The sequence below is a fragment of the Manis pentadactyla genome, chromosome 1 (genome assembly GCF_030020395.1).
Source record: "Manis pentadactyla isolate mManPen7 chromosome 1, mManPen7.hap1, whole genome shotgun sequence".
NCBI lineage: Eukaryota > Metazoa > Chordata > Mammalia > Pholidota > Manidae > Manis > Manis pentadactyla.
In genome coordinates, this window is record NC_080019.1 from 114,929,663 (window position 1) to 114,946,046 (window position 16,384).

The following is a 16,384-nucleotide window of genomic DNA, read 5'->3' on the forward strand; positions in this document are numbered from 1 at the left end:
TTAAAAATGGCCGCTCGTTTTTCTTTATTCACCGGCACCAGCCTCAGGCATCTGCTCACCGGTCTTGCTGCCCTGTTTCCCTAGTATTGGGGTCCCTATCCCTTTAAGACTTCCAAAAAGCGCTCGCCAAAACAAAACAGAAAAAAGAGAAAAAAAAAATGGCCACTCGCTTTTCTTATATCCTCCTGTGCCAGGCCTCCGGTACCCGCTTACTGTTCTTGCTGCCCTGTTTCCCTAGTATCCAGGGCCCCCCGCGCACCCACTGTGTCGGCGCTCTGGTTCGTATGGCAGGGGCTGGGTGTTCAACCGTCCTGGGCTCCTCCCTCCCGCTCTGCCTACTCTTCTCCCGCCGGGAGTTCGGGGGATGAGCGCTCGGGTCCCTCGGGGCTGGGGCTTGTATCTTACCCCCTTTACGAGGCACTGGGTTCTCGCAGGTGTGGATGTGGTCTGGATGTTGTCCTGTGTCCTCTGGTCTTTATTCTAGGAAGAGTTGTCTTTGTTATATTTTCATAGATATATGTGGTTTTGGGAGATTTCCGCTGCTCTACTCACGCTGCCATCTTGGCTCCAGTCTCTGTAATAGTTTCTTTATCAGTATTTTTGGCTTATCTGTACTCTGAATGGAAATCATTTTCTATATGGAGTATAATTAACTATCTAAAAGTACCTAAAAAAATAGTTGATATTTATGTTTTTATTTCATCACTAGGTTAAGAGAGATGAATCTGGAGCAATACATGTTACTAAGCAAAAGCATCTTCACCTGTACTATGACCTCATCAACTTTACTGTGAGTATTACTCAAATTACATGTCTCCACTTATTTCATGTAATTGTTTTGACTCCATGGTGTATTAAAGCTTCTAGGATTTTGGCCATGAACTGTGGCCTTTAGGATTATCTAAAAGAAGGACAGAAGGTGAAATTCTGCTAATGGTGAATAAGGTCTCAGTTTGGTGTGATGTCACATTATTTTATTGTATTTTAGCTTTATGTCCTGCTGAACATTAGCAGGATCAGGAAAAGTTTTCTTTAATGTGGTTAGGTCAAAGGTGAGTTCAGAAGAATTTTGATGGGTTTCTTCAGTATCATTGCCTGGCTTTCTTTGTCAAACGTATTGTTGGACTTCTGAGCTTATCGTAGTTGGTTCTGGAGCTTATGTATTTATTCTTTCTTTGTGGTTAAAAACTGCAGAGTTTTCACTCTACAGTATATCTCAGTTGTGAGCAACTTATTTATATACTTATATTTGAGGGATTTTTAAAATAATTTTTTTAAAAATTATCAAATATATATCACAGTGGTTCAGCAGACCCCCTTCCCCCTTCCCCCATCCCTGGCCATTCCCCTCCCCCTTGGTAACCACTAGTCACTTCTCAGTGTCTATGAGTCTAATGCTGTTTTTGTTCTTTCTGTTTTGCTTTGTTTTCATATTCCACAAATAAGTGAAATCATATGCTATTTGTCTTTCTCCACCTGGCTTATTCACTGAGCATAATGCCCTCTAGCTCCATCGTGTTGTTGCAAATGGTAGGATTTGTTTTCTTCTTATGGCTGAAAAATATCCCATTGTGTATATGTACCACATCTTCTTATCCATTCATCTGTTGTTGGACTCTTAGGTTGCTTCCATATCTTGGCTATTGCAAACAGTGTACCGATAAACATAGGGGTACGTATATCTTTTTGAATTGGGTATTTTGTTTTTTTGGGGTAAATTCCTAGGAATGGAATTATTGGGTCAAATGGTATTTCTATTTTTAGTATTTTGAGGAACCTCCTCACTGCTTTCCACAGTGGTTGCACCAATTTGCAGTCACACAAACAGTGTAGGGGGGTTCATATTTCTCTGCATCCTCACCAGCTTATATTAAAGAGATTTTTGCCTATGTTTTCTTCTCAGAGTTTAATGGTTTCATGACTTACATTCAGGTATTTGACCCATTTTGAGTTTAATTTTGTGTGTGGTGTTAGACGATAATCCAGTTTCATTCTCTTACAGGTAGTTGTCCAGTTTTCCCAACACCAGTTGTTGAAGAGGCTGTCTTTACCCCATTGTATTTTCATGGCTCCTTTATTGATTGACAATATATATGTGGATTTATATCTGGGCTCTCTATTCTGTTTCATTGATCTATGGGTCTGTTCTTGAGGCAGTACCAAATTGTCTTGATTACTCTAGCTTTGTAGTAGAGCTTGAAGTCAGGGAGCATAGTCCCCCCAGCTTTGTTCCTCTTTCTCAGGATTGTGTTGGCTATTTGGGGTTTTTTGTGGTTCCATATGAATTTTAGAACTATTTGTTCTAGTTCATTGAAGAATGCTATTGGTATTTGTTGGGATTGCATTGAATCTGTAAATTGCTTTGGGCAGGATGGCCATTTTGACAAATTAATTCTTCCTATACATGAGCCTGGGATGTATGTCCATATATTAGTGTCTTCTTTAATTTCTCTCATGAGTGTCTTGTAGTTTTCAGAGTATTGAGCTCCTTGGTTAGGTTTATTTCTAGGTATTTTATTCTTTTTGATGCAATTGTGAACAGAATTGTTTTCCTGATTTCTCTTTCTGCTAGTTCATTTTTAGTATATAGGAATGCAACAGATTTCTTTATATTAATTTTGTATCCTGAAACTTTGCTGAATTGTTATTAGTTCTAGTAGTTTTGGAGCAGATTCTTTAGGGTTTTTATGTACAATATCATGTCATCTTCAAACAGTGACAGTTTAACTTATTCCTTAGCAATCTAGATGCCTTTTATTTCTTTGTGTTGTCTGATTGCCACGGCTAGGACCTCCAGTACTATGCTGAATAAAAATGGTGAGAGTAGGCATCCTTATCTTGTTTCCAATCTTAAGAGGAAATGCTTTCAGCTTTTTGCTATTAAGTATGATATTGGCTGTGGTTTTGTCATATATGACCTTTATTATGTTGAGGTACTTGCCCTCTATACCCATTTGGTTGAGAGTTTTTATCATGAATGGGTGTTGAATTTTGTCAAACAGTTTTTCAGCATTCTATTGAGATGATCATTTGGTTTTTATCCTTTCTATTAATGTGATGTATAATATGATGGATTTAGGAATATTGTACCATTTTTACATCCTAGAAATAAATCCCACTTGGTCATGATGGATGATCTTTTTGATGTATTTTTGGAATTGATTTGCTAATATTTTATTGAGTATTTTTGCATCTATGTTCATCAGGTATATTGGTCTGTAATTTAATTTTTTGTGGTGTCTGTCTGGTTTTGATAGTAGAGTGATGCTGGCCTCATAGAATGAGTTTGGACATATTCCCTTCTCTTCTTCTTTTTGGAATGCTTTAAGAAGAATGAGTATTTGCTCTTCTTTAAATGTTTGGTAGAATTTGGCTGTGAAGCCATCTGTACCTGTAGTTTTGTTTTGGGGGAGTTTTTGATTACCAATTTGATTTCATTGCTGGCAATTAGTCTATTCAGATTTTCTGTTTTTTTCCTGGGTTAGTCTTGGAAGGTTGATTTTTCTAGGAAGTTGTCCATTTCTCCTAGGTTTTCCAATTTATTGGCATATAGTTTTTTATAGTATTCTGTAATAATTCTTTGTTTTCTGCATTATCCGTTGTTATTATTTCTTTTTTGTTTCTGATTCTGTTTATGTGTGTATCTATCTTTTTTTCTTGGTAAGTCTGACAAGGGGTTTATCTATTTTTTAAATTTTCTCAAAGAACCAACTCCTGGTTTCATTGATTTTTTTCTATTGTTTAATTTTAATTTTAATTTATTTATTCATTTATATTCTATTAAGGTATTATTGATATGTACTCTTATGAAGGTCTCATCGAGTTCCCCCATGCACCATTGCAGTCACTGTTCATCAGTGTAGTAAGATGCCACAGAGTCACTATTTCCTTTCTCTGTGCTACACTGTCTTCCCCATCATCCTTCCACATCATGTGTGCCAATCATAATACCCTTCAATCCCCTTCTCCCTCCCACAGCCCTCCCCTTTGGTAACCGGTAGTCCCTTCTTGGAGTCTGTGAGTCTGCTGCTGTTTTGTTCCTTCAGTTTTGCTTTGTTGTTACACTCCACAAAGGAGGGAAATCGTTTGGTACTTGTCTTTCTCCACCTGGCTTATTTCCCTGAGCATAACAACCTCCAGCTCCATCCATGTTGTTGCAAATGGTAGGATTTTTCTTTCTTATGACTGAATAGTATTCCATTGTGTAGATGTACCACAACTTCTTTATCCATTCATCTACTGATGGACACTTAGGTTGCTTCCAAATCTTGGCTATTGTAAATAGTGATGCAATAAACATAGGGTACATATGTCTTATTTATTTATTTATTTCTAATTTTGGTATCATTAATCTACAGTTACATGAAGAACATTATGTTTACTAGATTCTCCCCTTCCCCAAGTCCCCCCAATAAACTCTATTACAGTCACTGTCCATCAGTGTAGTAAGATGCTGTAGAATCACTACTTGTCTTCTCTGTGTTGCACAGCCCTCCCCGTGCCTCCCCCCACATTATACATGGTAATCTTAATGCCCATTTTCTTCCCCCCCCTTAATCCTTCCTTCCCACCCATCCTCCCCAGTCCCTTTCCCTTTGGTATCTTTTGGTCCATTCTTGGGTTCTGTGATTCTGCTGCTATTTTGTTCCTTCAGTTTTTTCTTTGTTCTTATACTCCACACATGAGTGAAATCATTTGGTACTTGTCTTTCTATGCCTGGCTTATTTCACTGAGCATAATACCCTCTGGTTCCATCCATGTTGTTGCAATAAGTAGGATTTGTTTTCTTCTTATGGCTGAATAATATTCCATCGTGTATATGTACCACATCTTCTTTATCCATTCATCTACTGATGGACACTTAGGTTGCTTCCATTTCTTGGCTATTGTAAATAGTGCTGCAATAAACATAGGGGTGCATATGTCTTTTTGAAACTGGGCTGCTGCATTCTTAGGGTAAATTCCTTGAAGTGGAATTCCTGGGTCAAATGGTATTTCTGTTTTGAGCTTTTTGAGGAACCTCCATACTGCTTTCCACAATGGTTGAACTAATTTGCATTCCCACCAGCAGTGTAGGAGGGTTCCCTTTTCTCCACAACCTCACCAACATTTGTTGTTGTTTGTCTTTTGGATGGTGGGGATTCTTCCTGGTGTGAGGTCATATCTCATTGTGGTTTTAATTTCCATTTTTCTGATGACTAGTGATGTGGAGCATCTTTTCATGTGTCTGTTGGCCATCTGAATTTCTTCTTTGGAGAAGTGTCTGTTCAGCTCCTCTGCCTATTTTTTAATTGGATTATTTGCTTTTTGTTTGTTGAGGTGTATGAGCTCTTTATGTATTTTGGGTGTCAACCCTTTATCAGATCATACATCTTTTTGAATCAGAAATTATATTCTTCGGGTAAATTTCTAGGAGTGGGATTCCTGGGTCAAATGGTATTTCTATTTTTAGTTTTTTGAGGAACCTCCATATTGCTTTCCACAATGGTTGATCTAGCTTACATTCCCACCAGCAGCGTAGGAGGTTTTCCCTTTCTCTGCATCCTTGCCAGCATTTGTTGTTCTTAGTCTCTTCAATGTTGGCCATCTTCACTGGCATGAGGTGGTATCTCATTGTGGTTTTAATTTGCATTTCCCTGATAATTAGCGATGTGGAGCATCTTTTCATGTGCCTGTTGGCCACCTGAATTTCTTCTTTGGAGAATTGTCTGTTCATATTCTCCACCCAGACACTTTCTATCCCATTTTTTCTCTCCTCTTCTTCTAGTATCCCTATAATATGAATATTGTTCCATTTGGATTGTTCACATAGCTCTCTCAGTATTCTTTCATTCCTAGAGATCATTTTTTCTCTCTGTGCCTCAGCTTTTTTGTATTCCTCTTCTCTAATTTCTATTTCATGTATCGTCTTCTCCACCATATCTAATCTGCTTTTAAATCCCTCCATTGTATTCCGTAATGATTGGATCTCCGACCTGAATTCGCACCTGAGTTCTTGAATATTTTTCTGTACCTCCATGAGCATGTTTATGGTTTTTATTTTGAAATCTCTTTTAGGAAAATTGATAAGATCAGTTTCACTTAACCCTTTTTCTGGTGTTTGTGGGATTTGGGTTTGAATCAGTTTCCTTTTACATTTCATATTTGTATGTGGCACCCTCTAGTGCCCAGAAGCTCTACTATCTGGAGCTGCTTAGCCTCTGGAGTGATGTCAGATGTCACAGGGGAGTGGTTCTGGTGCCTTGGGGGAGGAAAGATCTGTTTCCTACTTCCTGGCTGCTATGCCTGTCTCCACTGCCAGAACCAGTGGACTGAACACACAGGTGTAATCCTCTATACTTTGTGTTTGTAGCTGCCATAGGTGAGGCTTCCCTCTGGGTTCTCTAATGCCAGGGCAGGGGCTGCCGGTTTGTGAGCCAGGTGCAGGCTGGCTTGGAGGAAGGTGCAGCAGGCTACTATCACAGTGGGGGTCCTTGGAGCTGCATAGCCAGCCAGAGGGTTTGGAGCACCTGAAGCTCCTGAAAATTCCCAACCTGCTGGGCAGAGTGCACCCATAAAATTTTGTCTACCTGTCCTTTCTCCTGAGCAGTAAGCTCTGTGCAATCCTTGCCCTTTTAGCAGCCCTCTCACTTTAAGGAAGTCTCTCAGACTGCCTGCCTTTCTTTTGTCCTGGAGCAGTCAGATATGGATCCCTGTTTTCCATAGGTGGCTGGAATCTGTCTCTCCAGGTCTTTCACCTGTCTTAGCTTTTCAACCCCACTAATCACCAGAGCACCATGCAATGTAGGCTCATGTTCCCAGAGCAGATCTCCAGGGCTGGGTGTTCTGCAGTCCCTGGCCTCCACTCCCTCCCTGCTTTGTTTCTGTTCTTCCCACCAGTGAGCTTGGGTGGGGCAAGGGCTTGGATCCCACCAGATCATGGCTTTGGTATGTTACCCTGTTCCATGAGGTCTGTTCTTTTCTCCAGGTGTATGCAGTGTGGCGCAGCCTTCTTTCCTGTTGCTCTTTCAGGATTAGTTGTATTATATTTTCATATTATATGTGGTTTGGAAGGAGGCCTCTGCCTCACCTCTCACGCCACCATCTTCAATCCCTCGGGCCTATTGCCAGCCCTTCATTCTAAAAGTATGGCCTTTTCTCACAGTTCTGGAGGGTGGAAGTCCAAGGTCAAGGTGTCAGCAGCTTTATTTCTTCTGTAGCCTCTTTCCTTGGCTTGCAGACAGGCATTTCTCTTGTATCCTCACATGGTCTTTCCTCTCTGCATGTGAATCCCTAGTCTCTATTGTTTTATACTTGTCTATTTTATTTATTTCTGCTCTGATCTTTATTATGTCCATCTTCCTACTGACTTTGGCTTTCATTTGTTCTTCTTTTTCTAGTTTCTTTAATTGTGAGTTTAGACTGTTTATTTGGGGTTGTTCTTGTTTTGTGGGGTAAGCCTGTATTGCTGTGTACTTTCCTCTTAGAACTGCCTTTGCCACGTCCCACAGATTTTGGGCTGTTTGTTTTGTTTTCATTTGTTTCCATGTACTGCATAGTGTTTTAATTTGTTCATTGATCCATTAATATTTTAGCAGCATGTTGTTTAGCTTCCATGTGTTTGTGGGCTCTTTTGTTTTCTTCGCTTAATTTATTTCTAGTTTCATACCTTTGTGGTCTGAGAAGCTGGTTGGCACAATTTCAATCTTTTTGAACTTACTGAGGCTCTTCTTATGGCCCAGTATGTGATCTATTCTGGAGAATTTTCCATGTACACTTGAGAAAAATATATATCATGCTGCTTTTGGACATAGTGTCTATAGATATCTTAAGTCCATTTGATCTAATGTTCAGTGTCTTTGTTTCCTTATTTTACTTCTGTCTGGTTGATCTATTGATGTGAATGGTGTGTTAAAGTATCCTAAATTGAATGTGTTGCAATCTGTTTCCCCCTTTAATTCTGTTAGTGTTTGTTTTACATATTTAGGTGCGCCTGTGTTGGGTGCATAGATATTTATAATGGTTATATCCTCTTGGTTATAATGATATCCCTTTATCATTATGTAATGTCCTTCTTTATCTCTTGTTACTTTGTTTTGAAATCAATTTAGTCTGATATAAGTACTGCTACTCTTGCTTTTTTCTCCCTATTATTTGCATGTAATATGTTTTTTCATCCCTTCACTTTTAGACTGTATATGTAATTGGGTCTGAATTGAGTCTCTTGTAGGCAGCATATAGGTGGATCTTCTTTCCTTATCCATTCTGCCACTTTGTGTCTTTTGATTGATGCATTCAGTCCATTTACATTTTAGGTGATTATTAATAGATATGAATTTATTGCCATTTTATTAATTGTTTTCTGGCTGTTTTTATATCATCTCTCAGGTCCTTTCTTCCTCTCTGATACTCTTCTCTATTTATTGATTGATACTCTTTTTCTTGGTTTTCTTTAGTATTGTAGTTGAAGATCTCTCTCTCTTTTTAATTTGTTTATTTTTGTGTGTTTATGTGCATTTATTGTCAATAGGCTTTAGTTTTGTGGTTTCCCAAGGTTCAAGGATCACTTCTTTATTATATAATAGTCTATCTTAAATTGCTGATTACTCTATTTCAAACACAATCTAAAGGTGCATTTTTCCTTCTTCTTCATGCTCTACATTTTTCAAATTAGATATAATTTGCACTTTTTGTGTATACCTTGACTGATTTTGTGTATAGTTGATTTTCCTTCTTCTGTTCTGTGTTAATTTCATACTTGCTTGGTAATTAGTTGATCTACTACATTTACTGTGGGTTTGTTTTCACTGGTGAAAGCTATTTAGCCTTAGTGTCATGTCCATCTACAGCAGTCCCCTTAACATATCGTGTATGGCTGGTTTAGTGGTGGTGAATTTCTTCAACTTCTTTTATTTGGAAATTGTTTAATACCTGCTTTAAATATAAATGACAATCTTGCCAGGTAGATAATTCTTGGTTAGAGGTTCTTCTGTCTCATTACATTAACTATATCATGCCACTCCCTTCTGGCCTGTAGAGTTTCTGTTGAGAAGTCTGCTGATAGCTGATGGGATTTCCCTTATAAGTAATCTTTTTTTGTCTCTCTGGCTTTTTTCAGCACACTCCCCTTATCCTTTTTTTTTTTTTTTTTTTTTTATTGAAGGGTAGTTGACAACAGTATTGCATTACATTAGTTTCAGGTGTACAACACAGTGATTCAACATTTATATACATGATAATTCTAGGTACCAGGTATCACCATACCAAGTTGTTACAATATTTTGACTATATTCCTTATGCTATACATTACATCCCGGTTACTTATTTATTTTACAATTGGAAGTGTGTTTAAATATATATATATATATATATATATATATATATATATATATATATATTTTGTGAGGGCATCTCTCATATTTATTGATCAAATAGTTGTTAACCACAATAAATTTCTGTATAGGGGGGTCAATACTCAATGCACAATCATTAATCCACCCCAAGCCTAATTTTCGTCAGTCTCCAATCTTCTGATGCATAACGAACAAATTCTTACATGGAGTACAAATTCTTACATAGTGAATAAGTTACATGGTGAATAGTGCAAGGGCAGTCATCACAGAAGCTTTCGGTTTTGTTCATGCATTATGAACTATACACAGTCAGTTCAAATATGAATATTCATTTGATTTTTAAACTTGATTTATATGTGGATACCACATTTCTCTATTATTATTATTTTTAATAAAATGCTGAAGTGGTAGGTAGATACGAGATAAAGGTAGAAAACAGAGTTTAGTGTTGTAAGAGAGCAAATGTAGATGATCAGGTGTGTGCCTGTAGACTATGTGTTAATCCGAGCTAGACGAGGGCAATAAACATCCATGTATGCAGAAGATTTCTCTCAGAACATGAGGGGGGAGGTTTTGAGCCTCACCTCTGCTGCTCCCCATTTTCTCACCAGATGGCCCCCTGCGACTGTGCCTGTCTTAGGTTGTTCCTCCCTTGAGGAATCTTACCCGTCTCTGGCTAACCAGTCATCTTCCGGGGCCATACAGGGAAATTTTAAGTTGGTAAGTGAGAGAGAGGCCTTATTGTTTGAAAAGGTTAGCTTTTTAGTTCTTTGCATATTTATGCCCTGTGGCTTCTATGCCCAGCATTTCTCTTGAGGTGTCTTTACCACTTGGAAGAATTATGATACTCGGTAAATTCGACATGTGGCACGAGTTCTATTTAAAGGTTGTGATTAGGTAGGAAGAAGAAAAACTATAGAAGTAGCAGGCAGAAGAAAGCCTGGGAAGATTGATTATTTCTTTGACATATCTTCTTGTAGAGTAACTTCAGCATGGATAGGTTTTAAACTACTAATTAAATTGTGCACACACATTAACATAATAGGAATATAGTTACCTAACCAAAGCCTACCTGTAATTACCAGCCATCTCCAGTGAAACCAAGAAAACCAGTTAGGCACCTTAGGCATTTGTGAAAACTTATCTATGATATGGTGGATATTGTCCGACTGAACTTAAACAGTCTGAGAGAATTCAGATAAACTAGAACACCCCATTCCTGGGGACTGTTCATATCCCATATGTTCTTTTAACGATAAATAGTCTGTGGTTGTAAGATTTTGGAGTGCTACAATTTGCACTTCTCCTAATTCTTGGTTGAGTTCCAACAGTATAGATCCAGTACAATTTTTGTTTTACTGTATGCACAGGCCAGCTTAGATATCTCCTTCATCATTCCCATGGCAAGTCCAGGAACTGGTGGGATGAGTGCATCTACACCTGTGACAGTGCGTGGATCTTTGTTGGAGTTTTTTTTTTTTTTTGCTGATCATCTTCTGTCATGAGTCTTCCCGAGAGTGCTGATGTTAGAAGTTCTTTTTCATATCGTATCTTAGTTCATTTTCGGGGTAGTCAAATTAGGCTTTGATCCTCTGTATAAACACAAACAGACCCTTTGCCTACACTTTTATATGCCCTTTATATCATTGTGTAGAATTCATTAGAGGTCACCACATAGGAACTGCTTTTTTTTTTTTTTTTTTAATCATTAATCTACACTTACATGACGAATACTTTGTTTACTAGGCTCTCCCCTATACCAGGTCCCCCCTATATACTCCTTTACAGTCACTGTCCATCAGCGTAGCAACCTGTTGTAGAATCACTACTTGTCTTCTCTGTGTTGTACAGCCCTCCCCTTTCTCCCACCCCGCTATGGATGCTAATCTTAATACCTCTCTTTTTCTGCCCCCCCTTATCCCTCCCTACCCACCCATCCTCCCCAGTCCCTTTCCCTTTGGTACCTGTTAGTCCATTCTTGAGTTCTGTGATTCTGTTGCTGTTTTGTTCCTTCAGTTTTTCCTTTGTTCTTATATTCCACAGATGAGTGAAATCATTTGGTATTTCTCTTTCTCTGCTTGGCTTGTTTCACTGAGCAAAATACCCTCCAGCTCCATCCATGTTGCTGCAAATGGTTGGATTTGCCCTTTTCTTATGGCTGAGTAGTATTCCATTGTGTATATGTACCACATCTTCTTTATCCATTCATCTATCGATGGACATTTAGGTTGCTTCCAATTCTTGGCTATTGTAAATAGTGCTGCAATAAACATAGGGGTGCATTGGTCTTTGTCATACTGGATTGCTGCATTCTTAGGGTAAATTCCTAGGAGTGCAATTCCTGGGTCAAATGGTATGTCTGTTTTGAGCATTTTGATGTACCTCCATACTGCTTTCCACAATGGTTGAACAAGTTTACATTCCCACCAGCAGTGTAGGAGGGTTCCCCTTTCTCCACAGCCTCGCCAACATTTCTTGTTGTTTGTCTTTTGGATGGCAGCCATCCTTACTGGTGTGAGGTGATACCTCATTGTAGTTTTAATTTGCATTTCTCTGATAATTAGCGATGTGGAGCATCTTTTCATGTGTCTGTTGGCCATCTGTATTTCTTTTTTGGAGAACCGTCTGTTCAGTTCCTTTGCCCATTTTTTAATTGGGTTATTTGTTTTTTGTTTGTTGAGGCATGTGAGCTCTTTATATATTCTGGACGTCAAGCCTTTATCGGATGTGTCATTTTCAAAGATATTCTCCCATACTGTAGGGTTCCTTTTTGTTCTATTGATGGTGTCTTTTGCTGTACAGAAGCTTTTCAGCTTAATATAGTCCCACTTGTTCATTTTTGCTGCTGTTTTCCTTGCCCGGGGAGATATGTTCAAGAAGAGGTCACTCATGTTTATGTCTAAGAGGTTTGTGCCTATGTTTTCTTCCAAGAGTTTAATGGTTTCGTGACTTACATTCAGGTCTTTGATCCATTTTGAGTTTACTTTTGTATATGGGGTTAGACAATGGTCCAGTTTCATTCTCCTACATGTAGCTGTCCAGTTTTGCCAGCACCACCTGTTGAAGAGACTGTCATTTTGCCATTGTATGTCCATGGCTCCTTTATCAAATATTAATTGACCATATATGTCTGGGTTAATGTCTGGATTCTCTAGTCTGTTCCATTGGTCTGTGGCTCTGTTCTTGTGCCAGTACCAAATTGTCTTGATTACTATGGCTTGACAGTAGAGCTTCAAGTTGGGGAGTGAGATCCCCCCTACTTTATTCTTCTTTCTCAGGATTGCTTTGGCTATTCGGGGTCTTTGGTGTTTCCATATGAATTTTTGAATTATTTGTTCCAGTTCATTGAAGAATGTTGCTGGTAGTTTCATAGGGATTGCATCAAATCTGTATATTGCTTTGGGCAGGATGGCCATTTTGACGATATTAATTCTTCCTAGCCATGAGCATGGGATACGTTTCCATCTGTTAGTGTCCCCTTTAATTTCTTTTAAGAGTGACTTGTAGTTGTCAGAATATAAGTCTTTGGTTAGGTTTATTCCTTCTTTGGTTAGGTTTATTCCTAGGTATTTTATTTTTTTTGATGCAATTGTGAATGGAGTTGTTTTCCTGATTTCTCTTTCTGTTGGTTCATTGTTGGTATATAGGAAAGCCACAGATTTCTGTGTGTTGATTTTGTATCCTGCAACTTTGCTGTATTCCGATATCAGTTCTAGTAGTTTTGGGGTGGAGTCTTTAGGGTTTTTTATGTACAGTATCATGTCATCTGAAAATAGTGACAGTTTGACTTCTTCTTTGCCAATCTGGATTCCTTTGTTTTTTTGTTTTGTCTGATTGCCGTGGCTAGGACCTCCAGTACTATGTTAAATAACAGTGGGGAGAGTGGGCATCCCTGTCTAGTTCCCGATCTCAGTGGAAATGCTTTCAGCTTCTCACTATTCAATATAATGTTGGCTGTGGGTTTTTAATATATGGCCTTTATTATGTTGAGGTACTTGCCCTCTATTCCCATTTTGCTGAGAGTTTTTATCATGAATGGATGTTGAACTTTGTCAAATGCTTTTTCAGCATCTATGGAGATGATCATGTGGGTTTTGTCTTTCTTTTTGTTGATGTGGTGGATGATATTGATGGACTTTGGAATGTTGTGCCATCCTTGCATCCCTGGGATGAATCCCACTTGGTCATGGTGTACGATGGTTTTGATGTATTTTTGAATTCGGTTTGCTAAAATTTTGTTGAGTATTTTTGCGTCTACGTTCATCAGGGATATTGGTCTGTAGTTTTCTTTTTTGGTGGTGTCTTTGCCTGGTTTTGGTATTAGGGTGATGTTAGCTTCATAGAATGAGTTTGGGAGTATCCCCTCCTCTTCTTTTTCTTGGAAAACTTTAAGGAGAATGGGTATTATGTCTTCCCTGTATGTCTGATAAAATTCCGAGGTAAATCCATCTGGCCCGGGGGTTTTGTTCTTTGGTAGTTTTTTGATTACCGCTTCAATTTCGTTGCTGGTAATTGGTCTGTTTAGATTTTCTGTTTCTTTTTGGGTCAGTCTTGGAAGGTTGTATTTTTCTAGGAAGTTGTCCATTTCTCCTAGGTTTCCCAGCTTGTTAGCATACAGGTTTTCATAGTAGTCTCTAATAATTCTTTGTATTTCTGCGGGGTCCGTCGTGATTTTTCCTTTCTCATTTCTGATACTGTTGATTTGTGTTGACTCTCTTTTCCTCTTAATAAGTCTGGCTAGAGGCTTATCTATTTTGTTTATTTTCTCGAAGAACCAGCTCTGGGTTTCATTGATTTTTGCTATTGTTTTATTCTTCTCAATTTTATTTATTTCTTCTCTGATCTTTATTATGTCCCTCCTTCTGCTGACCTTAGGCCTCATTTGTTCTTCTTTTTCCAATTTCGATAGTTGTGACATTAGACCGTTCATTTGGGATTGCTCTTCCTTTTTTAAATATGCTTGAATTGCTATATCCTTTCCTCTTAAGACTGCTTTTGCTGTGTCCCACAGAAGTTGGGGCTTAGTGTTGTTGTTGTCATTTGTTTCCTTATATTGCTGGATCTCCATTTTGATTTGGTCATTGATCCATTGATTATTTAGGAGCGTGTTGTTTAGCCTCCATGTGTTTGTGAGACTTTTTGCTTTCTTTGAACAGTTTATTTCTAGTTTAATGCCTTTGTGGTCTGAAAAGTTGGTTGGTAGTGTTTCAATCTTTTGGAATTTACTGAAGCTCTTTTTGTGTCCTAGAATGTGGTCTATTCTGGAGAATGTTCCATGTGCACTTGAGAAGAATGTGTATCCTGTTGCTTTTGGATGTAGAGTTCGTAGATGTCTATTAGGTCCATCTGTTCTAGTGTGTTGTTCAGTGCCTCTGTGTCCTTACTTATTTTCTGTCTGGTGGATCTGTCCTTTGGAGTGAGCGGTGTGTTGAAGTCTCCTAGAATGAATGCATTGCGTTCTATTTCCTCCTTTAGTTCTATTAATATTTGTTTCAGGTATGTTGGTGCTCCTGTATTGGGTGCATATATATTTATAATGGTTATATCCTCTTGATGGACTGAGCCCTTTATCATTATGTAATGTCCTTCTTTGTCTTTTGTTACTTTCTTTATTTTGAAGTCTGTTTTGTCTGATACCAGAATTGCAACACCTGCTTTCTTCTCTCTGTTGTTTGCTTGAAATATCTTTTTCCATCCTTTGACTTTAAGTCTGTGCGCGTCTTTGGGTTTGAGGTGAGTCTCTTGTAAGCAGCATATGGATGGATCTTGCTTTTTTATCCATTCTATTACTCTGTGTCTTTTGATTGGTGCATTCAGTCCATTTACATTTAGGATGATTATTGAAAGGTATGAATTTATTGCTATTGCAGGCTTTAAGTTTGTGGTTACAAAAGGTTTAGGGTTAGCTTCTTTACTATCTTACTGTCTAACTTAACTCGCTTGTTGAGCTATTATAAACACAGTCTGATGATTCTTTATTTCTCTCCTTCTTATTCCTCCTCCTCCCTTCTTCATATGTTGGGTGTTTTGTTCTGTGCTCTTTTTAGGAGTGCTCCCATCTAGAGCAGTCCCTGTAGGATGCTCTGTAGAGGTGGTTTGTGGGAGGCAAATTCCCTCAACTTTTGCTTGTCTGGGAATTGTTTAATCCCTCCTTCATATTTAAATGATATTCGTGCTGGATACAGTAGTCTTGGTTTGAGGCCCTTCTGTTTCATTGCATTAAGTATATCATACCATTCTCTTCTGGCCTGTAGGGTTTCTGTTGAGAAGTCTGATGATAGCCTGATGGGTTTTCCTTTGTAGGTAACCTTTTTTTTCTCTCTGACTGCCTGTAATACTTTGTCCTTGTCTTTGATCTTTGCCATTTTAATTATTATGTGTCTTGGTGTTGCCCTCCTTGGATCCCTTGTCATGGGAGTTCTGTGTACCTCTGTGGTCTGAGAGGCCATTTCTTCCCCTAGTTTGGGGAAGTTTTCAGCAATTATTTCTTCAAAGACATTTTCTATCCCCTTTTCTCTCTCTACTTCTTCTGGGATACCTATGATTCTTATATTATTCCTTTTCGATTGATCACTCAGCTCTCTTAAAATTCTTTCATTCCTGGAGATCCTTTTATCTCTCTCTGCATCAGCTTCTCAGCGTTCCTGTTCTCTGTTTCCTAGTCCATTAATGGTCTCTTGCATCTCGTCCATTCTGTGTTGAAGTCCTTCCAGAGCTTGTTTTATTTCTGAATTCTCCTTCCTTCGTTCTTGCGTATTTCTCTGCAAGTCCATCAGCATGGTTATGACTTTTGTTTTGAATTCTTTTTCAGGAAGACTGGCTAAATCTATCTCCCCAGATTCCTTCTCAGGGGAAGATGTAGCAGATGCCAAAGCTGTCTGGGTTAGTCTTGTCTGGATCATATTTTGTTGCCTTTTCATGTTGACAGGTGCTATTGACTGTCAGCTGGGAGGGCCAAACTTTTCACTTGCTACTGGCCTTTCTTTACTGGGACAACTGCGACCCCTAGTGGCTTGTGTTGGGTAATTGCGTATAGACTGTGTCTTTGTGTC

At 38.6% G+C, this 16,384-nt stretch overlaps 1 protein-coding gene across 4 annotated transcripts in view; it reads left to right on the top strand.

Annotated features, from left to right (window-relative positions):
• VPS8 (VPS8 subunit of CORVET complex) overlaps nucleotides 1-16,384 on the top strand; it is a 331,520-nt gene that overhangs the window by 64,032 nt on the left and 251,104 nt on the right. For all 4 annotated transcript variants that reach the window (XM_057500758.1, XM_036875334.2, XM_057500761.1 and 1 more), the window contains exon 14: nucleotides 710-790. In XM_057500758.1, the coding sequence (XP_057356741.1) occupies nucleotides 710-790 (81 nt within the window). The remainder of the gene's footprint in view (nucleotides 1-709; nucleotides 791-16,384) is intronic.